This window comes from Myotis lucifugus, unplaced genomic scaffold (assembly GCF_000147115.1).
Source record: "Myotis lucifugus unplaced genomic scaffold, Myoluc2.0 scaffold_500, whole genome shotgun sequence".
Lineage (NCBI taxonomy): Eukaryota > Metazoa > Chordata > Mammalia > Chiroptera > Vespertilionidae > Myotis > Myotis lucifugus.
In genome coordinates, this window is record NW_005871548.1 from 260,593 (window position 1) to 274,749 (window position 14,157).

A 14,157-nucleotide genomic window follows, 5' to 3' on the forward strand; every position below is an offset into this window, starting at 1 on the left:
AGCCTTCCTGCCCCGCGGCGGGACCGGGTGGGTGCTGTCCGCGGGCAGATGCGCTCCGGGCTCGCGGGGCGGATGCCTGCTCCACGTTGATGATAGGTTTCGGGAAGGCGCTGCCCCTGGGCCCTTCCTCTTCGCTCGGATTGGGGCGCATGCCGCCTTTTGGACGGATCCTGGAGTTTTGGGGTTGGGACAGCCTCAGAGTCCAGGCACGCGGCGCATTCCAGGGTCTCCATCCCGCTCTGCCTCAGTCCTGTCATTTCGGTGCTTGGAAGTCTTGCCGGCAGCCGGGCGGGGAGGGCGCCGGCAAGGCCACAGTCTTTGGCTCTGAAAGTGTCGGAGGATCTGCCTCGGCCACCTGGGACCCCACAGCCTCCTCGTCTCTGTGCAGGAAGCGGAACTGTTCCCCTGCCTCAGATTGGTGGGGGCGGGGGGAGGGTGCGATGGGTAAGAGAGAGAGAGATCTTCATTCTCCGATGGAGAGGACTATTACAGTAACAGTGATACTATGTTCACTACTCCGAGGGTTGCATAAACCCAGCCAGCTTTAGCCTTAGCCCCTTGCGTTGTTGGGATCTCCGAGGCTACGTGTTTGCTGAACCAAGATCAGCCTTGCAGTCTCCCAGCCGGTCCCAAATAGCCTTAACTTACTAATAACCTCTTCCAAAAAGGCGGTTCCTAAATAGTAATCAGAAGGTATAGAAAACGATCTTTCTGGAAAGGCCATGGGCCTACTGGTTATCTGCTTCTATGCAGAGTGGCGTTATTCAGAAACCAGTTTCATCATTTGGAGTTTGTATCCCTGGAGCGCCATTCCTGGAGGTAACCCTGGGGCCCATGTAAATAAACGCTACACAAGCGGCGCAGCTGCAGGGTTTTTCCTGTAGTTTTCTCTCTGAGCAAAGCTGGGTTATTAGCAAGCGGGGCTGGCTGTGGCGAACAGCCTCTCTTCTGTGCTTCCAAGCGCAATCCCACCTGAGTTCCTCAAAACCCGTTGCCTGGAGAATCACATGGCGATGCTTCCTCAGTAGGAGAGGAGGTATTGGAAGGGCCCGTAAGTGGTCACATGGCATGTGTCCCACCAGATGTCACCAAGCACAGCAGGAAGCAGCTGAGGCAGAGTAGGGGCCGTGTTGTACTCATGTGCTTTCAGATAGCTGTTCTACAGCCTGCGTTATGGTGTCATCCCATTATGATGAGAAATCCTCAATGATCTGTCCTGAGGGGACCGAGAGAAACATTGCTATTTCCAATTGTCGTAGAGTCCCCAGTCTTCAATTGCCTGTCACCTTCCGTCTGGCCTCTCACCCAATTATATCTGAATTAGATTGATGGCATGCATTAAAATAAGGAGATTTTCAGCTTCAAAATCCACATAACCCCCTTTATGTTTGTCCCTCATGAAAAGATACGTTTTCATGTATTTATTGCTAATTGTCTTGTGGAAAAGTATTATTTCCATTTCATCCTCCTTTTTTTCTGCTACTTAATTGCATTTATTGTCCATTTCGTCTTATATGCGAAACTGTGTATTTGGCCAACAAAAAGAAAAATACTTCCACCAGTTTCTAGATCGGATGTGATTTAAGTCCTGCATTTTAAGACTGAAGGCAACTACTGAACAGTATTCACAAGTTTTGCTTAATCCCTGCCACAGGTGATGTCCACTTTTGGTTTTGTTTATAGCGACAGGTAAATAAGGCTATTTTCACTTGGTTCTGAAACCTTCTTAATGTTGGCTCCAGTAAACATTCTTTACCTTCAGGAAACATTACCTTGTAATGTGATTGGATCTGTCACATAGGGTGTGGCATCCTTTCCCGTTGATTTTCGTAGATATTATAAGGAAAGAACAACTTGGCCACAAATGAAACTGACAGTGTTTACTGCTGGGTGGTAGCAGTTAGAGCCACTTAAAAATAGTGCCTTTTCGTGGTTAGTTCAAGTTAATTGACCCCCTGGGGGTTCCTGGGTGCTCTCCCCAGTTGCTACCACCTCTGCATGCAGCCATGCTTAATCGAGTCAGCATCTGCCCTTGAATTTACCCAGTTGCAAAATGAAGCTTTTTTATGATTATGAAACAGCAGAGATCGAGGACTAGCACGTTAGAGAGGGAACCAAGAGTTCTGAGACCAGCCTTTGGTGGTGGTGGACACATTGGTTTTTGTTTCTCAGCATTTTCCATAAAGAAAACCAGTGAGAGTTTCCCTCTGCCCTGTCTACTTGCAGGCGATGTCCTGATTTACAATGATAAAGCTCTAAAGATTTTAGATGCTTGGAGCATGTGACTTGAAAGTGATCGATTGCAGACAGTACCGGAGAAAGTTGTTTGCAGTGGGTTCCTGTACTTCCTGATCAATCAATATGGGCTGTGCAAGTCGAATGGTGATCTCTGGTTATTTCTTTTCTCTCTTTACATACAGTGTTGATGTACCGGGCTGAGGCTCTGGAAGACTTTAGCGGCCCAGATTGCCGTTTTGTGAATTTTAAAAAAGGAGACCATGTCCATGTCTACTATAAACTGGCGGGGACCTCGCCGGAAGTTTGGGCTGGAACTGTAAGTAAAAATTTGACATCGTTTCTTTTCTTTTCCTTTTTCATCACCAAGAGATTTATTCAGGAAAAAGAAAAGGATTGCAACTTAGAACCAGCAGACATGGTGAGCCACGTGCAAATTCTGCCAGGAAGAAGATGGGGAAAATGACATGCTTTCTTTTCTGACGTTGTATGGGCTCGTTTAGTGCTGTCGATTTAAGTAACTGTTTCCTTGGGGTCCTGGATGGCGTTAACCTGTCCTCTGCTGTGTGTCCCCAGCAGGCAGCAGGCTTGGCACAGAGTAGGGGCTCAGCAGAGATTTCCTAAATAGAACTGAACTGCTTCCAGCTACTGCTCCTCAGCATCACGTTCTAGGCCTTCTCAGCCATGCATGCTCCATACACAGCAAAGGTGGAAATGGCGCAGCCTGAAATTCTGTAGCTTTAAAACGAAAGGACTCATGGGTTTGAGACTTATTCCTGTAAGCTATGTGCGAGATAGAGTTTCGGGCGTTCACGAGGAAAGCTGGTCTTGTGTACGTTTCTTTTTTACTAAATTATGAATATTTGAAAAACTGGCAGCGCTGGGAACAGTTACCTAATCATGTGTGCTGTTCTTAGTCTGTTAAAAAACCAAAATGTCATTGTCACTGTGTGCCTTCTTGTTTGGTTTATTGGCAACTTCTGGGCCATCCTCTTCCTGCTTTTCGGACACTTGTTGCCAGTATTCCCCCCAGCAGCTCAATTCCACCCAGTTCCGTGGTTGTCCTGATAGCAGACATGGCAATCAGTGAGTGCATCATGCTGTGATGTTTTGAATGAAGAGATTCACTGGGAGTGAGCTGATTGGGAGGTTTATGAGTTATTGTCCTTTTTAAAAAGTGTGATGTGTAGACTATGTATTTATTGAAAGTAGCAACAGTCCTGGATGTCCTTGGGGTTGTCCAAACTTCGAGAAATATCCAGTCCCAACTGTGAAAGCTTTCAATCTCAATAAAACACCAAACAAACAACAGAAAATAAGGCTTGAGAATCCTCCATGGGGAAAAGCAGGTTGATTTTGTTGGCGTTCCCGATTCCCAGGGAGGAATCTTCAAAGGCCAACTGGGCAGGAACAGTCCTTGCATTTAGGCAGAATCCCAGTTGAATCATTTGCTACAAAGAAGAATCTATTCTGTTTCTTTCAAGTCTAGCACATGAGATTTCTTAGTAATCTTTATTCTGGGAGAGTTTGTTCCATGTCCCTACGCTGCATTTTTAATCTGGTGGTCAAGTGTGAGCCTTTGGATAAGTGAACTCAACTTGCATTTTTCTACCCCCACACTCATGTTCACCACCTGACTCGCGTCTAGAAAGCCTGCTGTCTTTCCGGGCCCAGCTCTCATCCTGCCTTCTGTGGGAAGCACTGCCCCCTGCACCCGGCCAGCGGGGTCTTTGCTGTCTGATAATTGTTTAGGGGACACTGTGTTTGCACTGCTTGTGGGACCCCTTTTTCTGCTTTGCATTGCAGTTAGTGTGTGTGCTGTCTCAGCTCCTATGAAATCAAAAGCTCTGAAATGGAAGGGCCCACGTGTAGCCCATCTTCCTTTTGAACAGTGGTTCTCAACCTTCCTAATGCCGCGATCCTTGAATACAGTTCCTCATGTTGTGGTGACCCCCAATTTCATTGTTACAAATTGAACATAATTAAGGCATAGTGATTAATCACAAAAACAATATGTAATTAGATATGTGTTTTCCGATGGTCTTAGGCGACCCCTGTGAAAGGGTCGTTCAACCCCCAAAGGGGTCGCGACCCACAGGTTGAGAACCGCTGCTTTTGAATATTTCCTTTCAGGGCGATGGCGTTGACATTTGTTCGCATAGTAGCTATGAATTTGTTCTCTTGAAAAAATATTTTGTTCCCCCCCCCCCCCGCCCCCAAAATCAAATCATTAGCAGTTCCCTGGCAGGGATGATAGTTGGAAACCAATTATAAAAATTATTTCTGGTTACGAGGGCCCATGATTCTGCAACATTTTGGGGAGGGGTCAGGTCATAAGAAGGGACCCCACCCAGTATAAAAATAAAGTTTTATACAGCAAAGACAACACAAAGATAAATGTATTTCCTTTCTCTACAGATCTGATTTTTTCCTCTTTTCCACATTCTCTCTAAATAAAATTTTTCTGAGAAGGAGAAAAGGCTCTTTTCTCTCACTTTCCTCTCTCATTTTGTGGCCCTTACACTTTATGAAATTAAAACTCTCTCTCCTTGGTTTTCAAATGATTCTTCTTTTCTATTTCTTAGTTTTCATCCTACCAGCTTTTTTGGTTTCTGAGGATTTCAGACTTCAACTGCCAATGTGGCAGTTTTTAATTGCCCTGGCTTATCTAATCTCCAAGGCACTACTCTACCACCAACACTGGCTCTCAGGTAGTTGCCAGATAAAACAAGAGCACTCATAATGAGGATATTTTAGGAGTTAGCGATAAGATAGCCTTTTGTTTTCTTTTTGTGCATTTGATCCACCTATCAGCCTCCTTCTGGAATGACTGGGAAGAGATCTAACACTCCCTTTCAGACTGCAGCTAGTAACAGGCAGTGTATGTTTCCCAAGAGGACATGCTTCCTAGTATAACCTTAGCTGCTAGTGCTGTAGATAAGTGGGATCATCTTCTACAGAGGTTTACTCTGCATAAAACTAAAGCTGATGTGTAGATTAGTATGAATTTTATGTTCTCCCCAAATACCTGGAAAATCTAGTTTTTGAAAAAGCTAGTACAACCCATAAATATCAATAAATATTTGTTCGCCTTTTGTTGTGTTGATCAATACATTTCAGAAATTTTATATTTTTTACTTACTAATTTTCGTGAATGGTGTTTATTGGTTTAAGAGAGACATAAGTACTGGTTTGTGAGCAGTGCTATGAAACATGCAGGTAAATTCTTGCTAGAGGTTATATGGAATTGTGTTTCCAATCAGCTTTGATTTGCATAGTTTTAATCACATAATATACAACAATCTTTTCTTGTGCAGATCTTTTATCTACTTCAAAACCTAACTTTATGCCCTGTGTTTAGCATTAAGCTGAGTATTGAAAGAAAACATAAGTGGTTTTAGAAAAGTTGCCTTTGCAATATTATTTGCTTAATTTTAATTGGATTAAAAATCTCTGTACTCATAGTGACTGTGTATTTCTGTGATTATATTTACCTGTCCATTTGTGTATTTCCTCTCATTTACATTTCACTCATTTATATTTCTTGTACAGGATTTTGATTGATATTTTTTCTTTTGCCCATTCTTTTTATATAGGTTGGACGTGTTTTTGGATATTTTCCAAAGGATTTACTTCAGGTAGTCCATAAATACACGAAAGAAGAGCTACAAATTCCAGCAGATGTAAGTTGTGGATTTTTTTGGGGGGGGTTCTCCATTATATAGGGTGTCCGCAAGATTTGCAATTGAATTGAATTGCAAATCTTGCGTGAATTTTGGGACACCCTATATTTGGCTTACAAATTCATCAGTTGTTAACTACATTAAGTACTCACTTAATGTCCTCTATGGGTTCTTTGACTTTAAGCAAAATGACATAAAACAAAGCCAGTTTTATCATAGGCTAATTGATATAAGCAAGAGTTACGTTTCTATGGCATCTCACAACATGATAATGAAATGACATTGAACAAGATGTTATTCAAGGACCTGCTGTATTTTTTAGTCTTTGAATGTGTTTTGGTAAAAAAAAAAAAAAAAAAAGTTAATGTTTGTGTTTCAGATTTTAATTTAGAATCAGGTTACCTTTAAAAATAGAAAAAAAGAAAAATTTGAAAAGAATATCTAGGAGACTTATAATCTGATAGTTATCTACGTTGAAGCACATTTTATATAAGGCTGTGTACTCTCATACAGGGTTTTTCTTTGTTACTTTATATGAAAAAAAGTTAAGAATTCAGTTTCTTTGCATTTAGTTATTAAAATGAGATCATTCTTTTTATAAGCAAAAGGAATAGCTATTAGATAGTTTATGTAGATGGAAATCAGGATAAATTGATCAAGCCCTAATTTATGTACTAGGCCAGAAATGCAGATTTACAGGGATTTTCTTATCATTGACCTGTCAGTGACTTAAGGGATTACAGTTACATTTTAGATTTGGAAAAGGGAACGTGCGAGTTTCAGATGCAGTCCTGTCGCAAATCTACAAGGTACCGATGGCACCAATTCTATAAATCACTCCTCTAGGGAGCACTGCCTTAAAATAGCTTTGTCAAGACAAGGATTTTGTGTTCTGAGATCCTCATTCTGCTGATTATCTCTGCAGTTTTAAAATGTGTAATAATTGATGCCCACCTTCATTCAGAAGTCTGTGAGCAGCTCTTTGGAGTTGCTTCAGGGTGTGCCAGCTGCTGGCCAAGGGCAGCTCAGATGAGAGCGGCAGAATGGGTGACGTTTTAGAGCCATCGCTATTCTTAAAAGTTCCTGATGATCCCAAGGGTCATAAAATCAGCCTTGCTGCCTGTTTGGCCTCACTCCGAATGAAGAGACTTCGGGGTAAGTGGGAGACAGCAGTTCCTTGGTCAAGGGACCCCACTTGTTTGGGAATCTGCCTTCTCCTGGCACCAACCTTTGCATGCTTCCCTCAGTTAAGCAAATGGCTTAGAAATGCATGCGATGGGAAAAGGAAATATAATTTATCCCCACCACACTGGTCAGGCCTCCCCAGAGTAATGTGAAAGTTTAGTTAGGAGAAGAAAATTATCTTTGTTGATTTTTTTTTAACTTTTCCCTTTGTAGCCCCTTTTATGTCCATAGGGTTTTTAAGGGAGGAAAGGAAAAATATAGGATTACTGAGAGTCCTGAAAGCAGATTTTAATGACATCAAGAATCCTGATTTAACGTATATCCCTTACTTGTTTTCAAGTTATCCTTGTGGTAATAATTAGGTGGGAACCCCCTTGACACCGTTCTCTGTTCCTTTACATTTTTACTTCCTGTGCACCTGTATTTCAATAAGATACGTCTTGAGCTGATTTATCTTTCCCAACCTAAGGAAAATAAGAGACAAAATCCGTGTAGACTCAGAGCCACCCTACAGCTAGACAAATTATTACGTGGTGAATTCCCAGGACATCAGGTATCAATGTTGGAAGTTGGGGGACCCAATCACTGACACCTCACTTTTCACCTTTTGTGCTCAGAACACATTGAGAGACCCAGGCGTCAGGCAGATGGAGGCTAAATTGTCACCATTATTTATTGCTGGAGCTTTTTGGCAAACATGCCTCAAGTGTGCAGAAATAAGGGGCTTCCGGACATTGCGGTCTAGAATAAGACAGACTAACACAGCCAGAGGCAGAGCTCAGGAAGGGGCAGGGGGTGGCGGGTTGGTTATTCCCAGGGGAGATGTCCCTCTAACTGACAGCATAGAAGAGGGAGGATGTGTGCTCCTTCCAGCTGGTCCCAAACAGAAAACAGGGATGGTGCAGGGCAAACTCACCAGCTGCCTGAGTCATCCCTCCCCTGGGGAAGAGAGAGTGAAGGGAAGCCGGCAGTATTATTCATGTGAAAGTATTTCCTTGGGGAAGCAGAAAGCCAGGGAAAAGTGGGTTCCGGCCTCCTGTCTCCCGACTACCGAGGAACAGTCATTGCCCGAGGCTGGCACAAAAGCCCCCTAAGCCAAACATGACCTTGAGGCTATCTGTCATTGGCAAGGCTGAGAGTTTGCTCTTGTGACACAGGCTACGGATACACTAATGTTTTTCTTTCCCTTCCAGGAGACAGATTTTGTTTGCTTTGATGGGGGAAGAGACACTTTTGATAACTATAATATAGAAGAACTTCTAGGATTTTTGGATTTGCACAATTCTGCAACTAGAGATTCTGAGAAAGCTCTAGAAAAAACCTCTCAGCCTGTGGAAGAGCCTCCTGAAGTACCTGAAGAAAGTGACCTTGAACCTGATTCAGTGCAAGCTACCTCAGAAGAAAGAGAAAGTGTTTTCTCAGAAAGCACCAAGGAACTCCAGGACCGTCATGAGGCTCCGAAGAACCACCTCCATGTAAACAGTCCAAGAAATCACCCTCAGGGAGAACAATCCTCATTGGAACCGCTGGAAGAAATGCTTCGAGATAACTTAAACGTGTCAGCCAGTGAAAACAACACAGCCAGCAATAGCTCTCAGCTCTCCAACGAGCAGAAGACTGACGCTTATAAACTTTTGAAAAAAGAAATGACTGTGGACTTGAAAACCAAATTTGGCTCAACTGCTGATGCACTTGTGTCTGATGATGAGACAACCAGGCTCGTTACTTCCTTAGAAGACGATTTTGATGAGGAATCAGATGCTGAGTACTACGTAGTTGGGAAGGACGAAGAGGAAGAGGATGAAGAAGACTTTGATGAGTTGCCATTACTAACCTTCACAGATGGAGAGGATTTGAAAATGCCAGTGGAATCTGAAGTTGCGAAATATTTAACCGATAAAGAGCAGAATTCAAGTGAAGAGGATGAGGGGGAGGTAATAACTCAGCCCCCTAGCATCAAAAAGGGTGATAAAAATATGCGAACAACTTTGGAGGATACTGTCTTCTCTGCTGTCACAGAAGGTGAAGAGCAAACAGGTATGGATTTTGAGAGTTCTGATTCAGCGGAAGAAGAGGAAGGTGAGGATGGATTAATCCCAGACAGCAAATGGGGGAAACCACAATCAGCAGCAGATGATAATGACCCTGAAAAGGCAGAAGATGTAGTTCCTAAAACAAATAATGACAAAAACCCAGTAATGGACACAGAACTTCATATTAAAGGAAAAGGGAGGACAGTTGAGGAATCCAACAGGGACCTGGTGGAAGGTAAGAAAGGATTGGAGGATGGAAAGAAAGAAGACAGGACTCTGCCTGGTTCTATGCAAAGCAGTAACCTCAACTCTTTGCCAGCTACTGAAAAGGGTAAAGAAATATTAAAATCAGCCTTTTATAATAAAGAAAATGACCTAAAAGGAGCAGCTGTTCATATCTCAAAAGGAATGGCCCATGAAGAGAAGCCTGGAGAACAGATTTCGGAAGGTGGCTCAGTGAATGTATGGAAACATAGAGCTGCAGGGAATGAAATGAAGGAAGAAAAGATTAAACAGGAAGCCATGGATGGTACACGGCTCTTGGGAGATAATGAGCATAATGCATCCAGAGACAGTGTGGAGAAGGGAATAGATGTTTCCGGAAATGGACCAGAACAACACATGCCCGCAGCGGAGCATCCAAGTGAGGAATTTAAAGAGGAACAGCTTCTTAAAACTCAGAATCAACCTAGGTTCTCCTCTCCCGATGAAATTGGTTTGTCAGCAGAACTGGAAGATGAGGGTCTCATTCTGGGAAGAAATCTGTCCGGGCAGCCAGGAGGAGATGTGGCTGCTGCAGTTAATAAGGAAGTGAAGGGGAAGACAAGGCTGAATGAGGAAGAGGTCACAGGGGACCCCTTAAGTGAAGAGCTTGTTCATCCACAGCCAGGCACTCCGGAAGCGGCAACAGCAGGCCAGACTGATAGCCCAGAAGTACCAGGTTTCCATCCTGAACAACCAGAGGCAGAGGATGACGATTCCAGCGCTGAAGAACTGCTGGAGGACGAAAATGCTGTAAGTGCAAAACAGTCTAAAGAAAAAGGCCCTGAGATGCAGGACAGGCAGTTAGATGTTAATCCGCAAGTCTCTGGAAGTGGAATTTTCGACGCCATAAATACTAAGGTAGAAACTGAAGAAAACAAAGAAAACACTAGTAATATTTTGGAAACTGAAAGCAAAAATGACACTGAGGGCAGAGGGGTAGGCACGCTAGGCAAGGAACCTGGTGTCCCGGAGGTAGAAACAGAAGAAAGCCCTCCTGCAGGTAAGAAAGCACAGAGACCATCTGAAGGGAGCGACTTTCCTGACAAGAGAAAATACCAGACTCCGGAGTTAGGTGAAGTACTTCGGAGTCAAGACCCCGGTTATCTTAAAGAAGACAACCCTGAGGAACACCCGAAGACCCCGGGGCTCGCAGCAAAGCCTGGGGTAGGGCTCTCGAACGCGGGCCAGGAGGACACACAGAAGTTCATGGACACACAGAGCCAGGAGGCTGCCGCTGAGGCACGTGAAGGCGACGTCCCAGGGGCTGCACACACAACCGCAAAGCCAGAGCACAGCGCCCACAGGGAGGACCTGCCTATCATCAGCAGCTTCTTTAAGGAGCAGCAGTCTCTGCAGCGGTTCCAGAAGTACTTTGATGTCCACGAGCTGGAAGCCATGCTCCAAGAAATGTCGCGAAAGCTGAAGTCGGCACAGCGGGACAGCCTTCCCTACAACGTGGAGAAAGTCCTGGATAAGGTCTTCCGGGCGTCTGAGTCACAGATTTTGAACGTAGCAGAGAAAATGCTCGATGCTCTTGTGACCGAATGGAGGGATTCGGGAATGGAAGAACGGAACATTCTTGAAGAGGCTGCAGTGCTAGACGATGTTCAAGACCTGATCTATTTTGTCAGGTACACACACTCCACGGGGGAGGAGACTGGACCACTGGCAACGACACAGCCTCCAGAGGAGGCTGGGGGGGACCAACGGAAGGTAAGTATCCATCTGTGGGCCTTGTCCAGTTGGGTTGGGGGTTCGCCGAAGGCCTTAGACCTTATTTGTAAAGCCCTGCCCACAGTTGACAGCATGTCTAAAGGCAAGAGGCAGCACAGTGACATCCACACATCCCTTCCTGCCTTCTTTCAGGCACAGATAAGGATTTCTTACTGTTTTCTTCTTAGAACAGTTGAGAATGGTAGCGTTTCGAAAGGAAACTTTAAAAAGATAAAGATGCAAACAAGAAAAAGATGCACAGAATAGACCTGTTAACCAAGTACAAGCTCCATGTGAAATTATGAAAGCGCTTTTGGGAACACAGTTTCTCAATCATAAAATAACTGCAGTAGGAACAAGGATTGACTGGCCTAACTTTTCAGTCGATGCCTTGCCTGAGGGATTTCATTTCCCAGTTTGCATCTTTGGTGGATGTCATGTTCTTTCTGCCTGTTGGGAGAAGTCACCAAGGTCAGGTCAATTCTACTGGGCCCTGGGGTTCATGTATTAGGATTGGCCAAGCACTGAACGAGGATGCAGAGAAAGTCTAACACAGCAGCTGACACAGAAGCCATCAAGTAAATAGTGGTCGAACTGGCCCTGAGCCAGTGTCCTGACATAAGCTGCTTCTGAGTTCCACGCCCTCATCTCTGCCCCCCATGCTTTTCAAACTCAGGGATTTGAACTGAGGGTATGTGGAGGAGAACCAGGCGGACAGGAAGGCACAGGGTCAATGTTTCTCCCCAGATGCCAATTTCCCCGAGCATGTGGGCAAGGGACCACCTTTGCATTTCATGAAAGCAGATACGTATTGGGTTAGAACATAAAACTCGAATTTTCAGGGTAGATTCTGAGGTTTGAAAGAAATCCATCTGTGTTGTGGTCACACATTGGGCTATGCCCTGGGTTCTCTTTGACCGTTAGAGGTGCTTTGACAATATTGGAAGGCACTTCAGCAAGCTGCCTTTGTATGTAAAGCCCTTCTCTGTGCTGGCTCTGAGACAGACGTGCTTGTGTATGAGAGAGTTCATGTCATTTCTGTGTCGAAGAGACATGTCCTAGTTTTGCTCTTGACTGGATTCTCTTGCACATTTATCTGTGTGGCCAGAGGACGTTAGGTTATTGACATCCTTACTGTAAATACATTTAATTATGTATTTACTTTGGAAGAAGGGTTTCTTTATACATTTTACTATGTAGATTAGCTATCTTTGAAATGATATCAAATCATTTGAAACTCTTAATTTCCTGCCCACTTGTGCTCCATGAGCTGCCGGCACTCTGAGGGCAGAGGGGGTTGCCCCAGGGCTGTGATGGGGTGCTGCTCAGAGGGAAGAGTTCAGGGGGAGTCAGCAAGCTTTGCCGGCGCAATGCGTTCTGCTTCCCCGTAGAGATACAGCCACCGCTGGAAGATAATTTCCCACAAGAGAACATAGAAGATCTCAAAATGCAGATTCCTGAGGAGCCTGGCCATTCAGATCAACCCGTATCGAGTCACGTGGGTGTCTTAGAAGTGTCACAGAAGCCGAATACTGAGAAAGACGAACACCCAGGTAAAGCTTGCTAATTTTTCTCTACAAAGTAGAAGCATGTCATAAAGAAGAGCTTCTAGGAGGTTTGTTATTAAAGATCGGAAACAGAGGGGAAAGTAATACAGGTATGAACACATTCTGAAAGTAAGAAATCCTAGAACCAACAGAAGCAGGAGCTAAGACACATGAGATCAATCATAGGACACAGGCCGGAGACTGTAAGTAAGCCGCACACCAGTGCTTACTAGCATTAGCATAGGCCTGTGGCTCGAGAGCCGCAGTGTGCCGAGCCGCAGTTTGCTGAGCCGCAGTTTGCCAAGCCGCAGTTTGCTGACCACTGGCTTAGGCAAATCATTTTAAACTAAAATGTACTTTAAAAGCCTTAGGCTCTAAAACAGTTTCAACCAGATCAGCAGCAGCAGACATTCTCAGGGTGGAGACCAGCAATCAGAGTTTAACGAGCCCTCCAGGAAATTCTGATTGGTTGAAAGTCTGAGAACGGCTGCTCCAAAACTCACAAATTCAGTGTTTCACCCCCATTCCACACTCCACCTCCCCCGAAGTAGAACACAGTGTAGCTCGGTTCTTTTGTTGATATGCTACCTGGACATGGTAAAAAAAACTTTTTTTAAAACAGGGAAGGGCCCTAACTGGTTTGGCTCAGTGGATAGAGCATCGGCCTTCAGACTAAAAGGTCCCAGATTCGATTCCAGTCAAGGGCAAGCGACCTTGGGTGCGGGCACCTCCCTGGTAGGGGGTGTGCAGGAGCAGCTGATTGATGTTTCTCTCTCATCGATGTTTCTAGCTATCCCTCTGCTCCTCTCTGTAAAAATCAATAAAAATATATTTAAAAAACACGGGGAAGGGATATTTATGTCCATGTATCGTTATACTGTACGAGTTTAGGAAACAGTACAGAATGTAGCAGGGTGGGATGGTCCAGTGGAGACGGACACTTGTGAACAGTAACTGGATCACAGAGCACAGCGAACGTCTAGTGGGAGAGCAACTCATTTCGTCTGAACTGAGAAAGTTGTTTTAAAAACAACATTTTTTAGAGAGAGAGGAAGAGAGAGGGAGAGAGCAAAATATGGGGAATTGAGCCCACAACCCAGGCATGGGCTCTGTCTGGGAATCGAACCGGCAACCTTTAGGTGCCCAGGATGACACCCAACCAACTGAGCCACACCAGCGAGGGCGGAGCTATGTTCCTTTATAACTGAAGGCTTTGCTGGCCCCAATGGGAATTCTGAGATTTCCTCTCTATATAATCGTCTTTAACAGCCACAGATCCAGGCACAGTGACTACTATATAGTGGGCACTCGTAAATATTGTAAGTGAAGAGAAACAATTCTTATTCTAAAGCATACAATAAAATATTCCCCCCCCCCCCTCAACTTTAGGGATATTTGTAACCGAAAGCACTCCTGACTATGCTGTTGATGGAAAAGAACAACTAGAAATACATTCAGAAGAGCCAGCTAGCGCCACGCCTGTCATGGTTATTGACT

General features: G+C 44.5%; 1 protein-coding gene across 2 annotated transcripts in view; it reads left to right on the plus strand.

Moving 5' to 3' along the window:
• The first annotated feature begins 2,420 nt into the window (after window positions 1-2,420).
• The window catches only part of MIA3 (MIA family member 3, ER export factor), a 31,211-nt gene continuing 19,474 nt past the window's right edge, over window positions 2,421-14,157 (plus strand). For both annotated transcript variants that reach the window (XM_023744945.1, XM_023744946.1), the window contains exons 1-5: window positions 2,421-2,554; window positions 5,832-5,918; window positions 8,297-11,113; window positions 12,507-12,666; window positions 14,050-14,147. In XM_023744945.1, coding sequence (XP_023600713.1) covers window positions 2,426-2,554; window positions 5,832-5,918; window positions 8,297-11,113; window positions 12,507-12,666; window positions 14,050-14,147 — 3,291 coding nt within the window. In that variant the 5' untranslated portion in view covers window positions 2,421-2,425. The remainder of the gene's footprint in view (window positions 2,555-5,831; window positions 5,919-8,296; window positions 11,114-12,506; window positions 12,667-14,049; window positions 14,148-14,157) is intronic.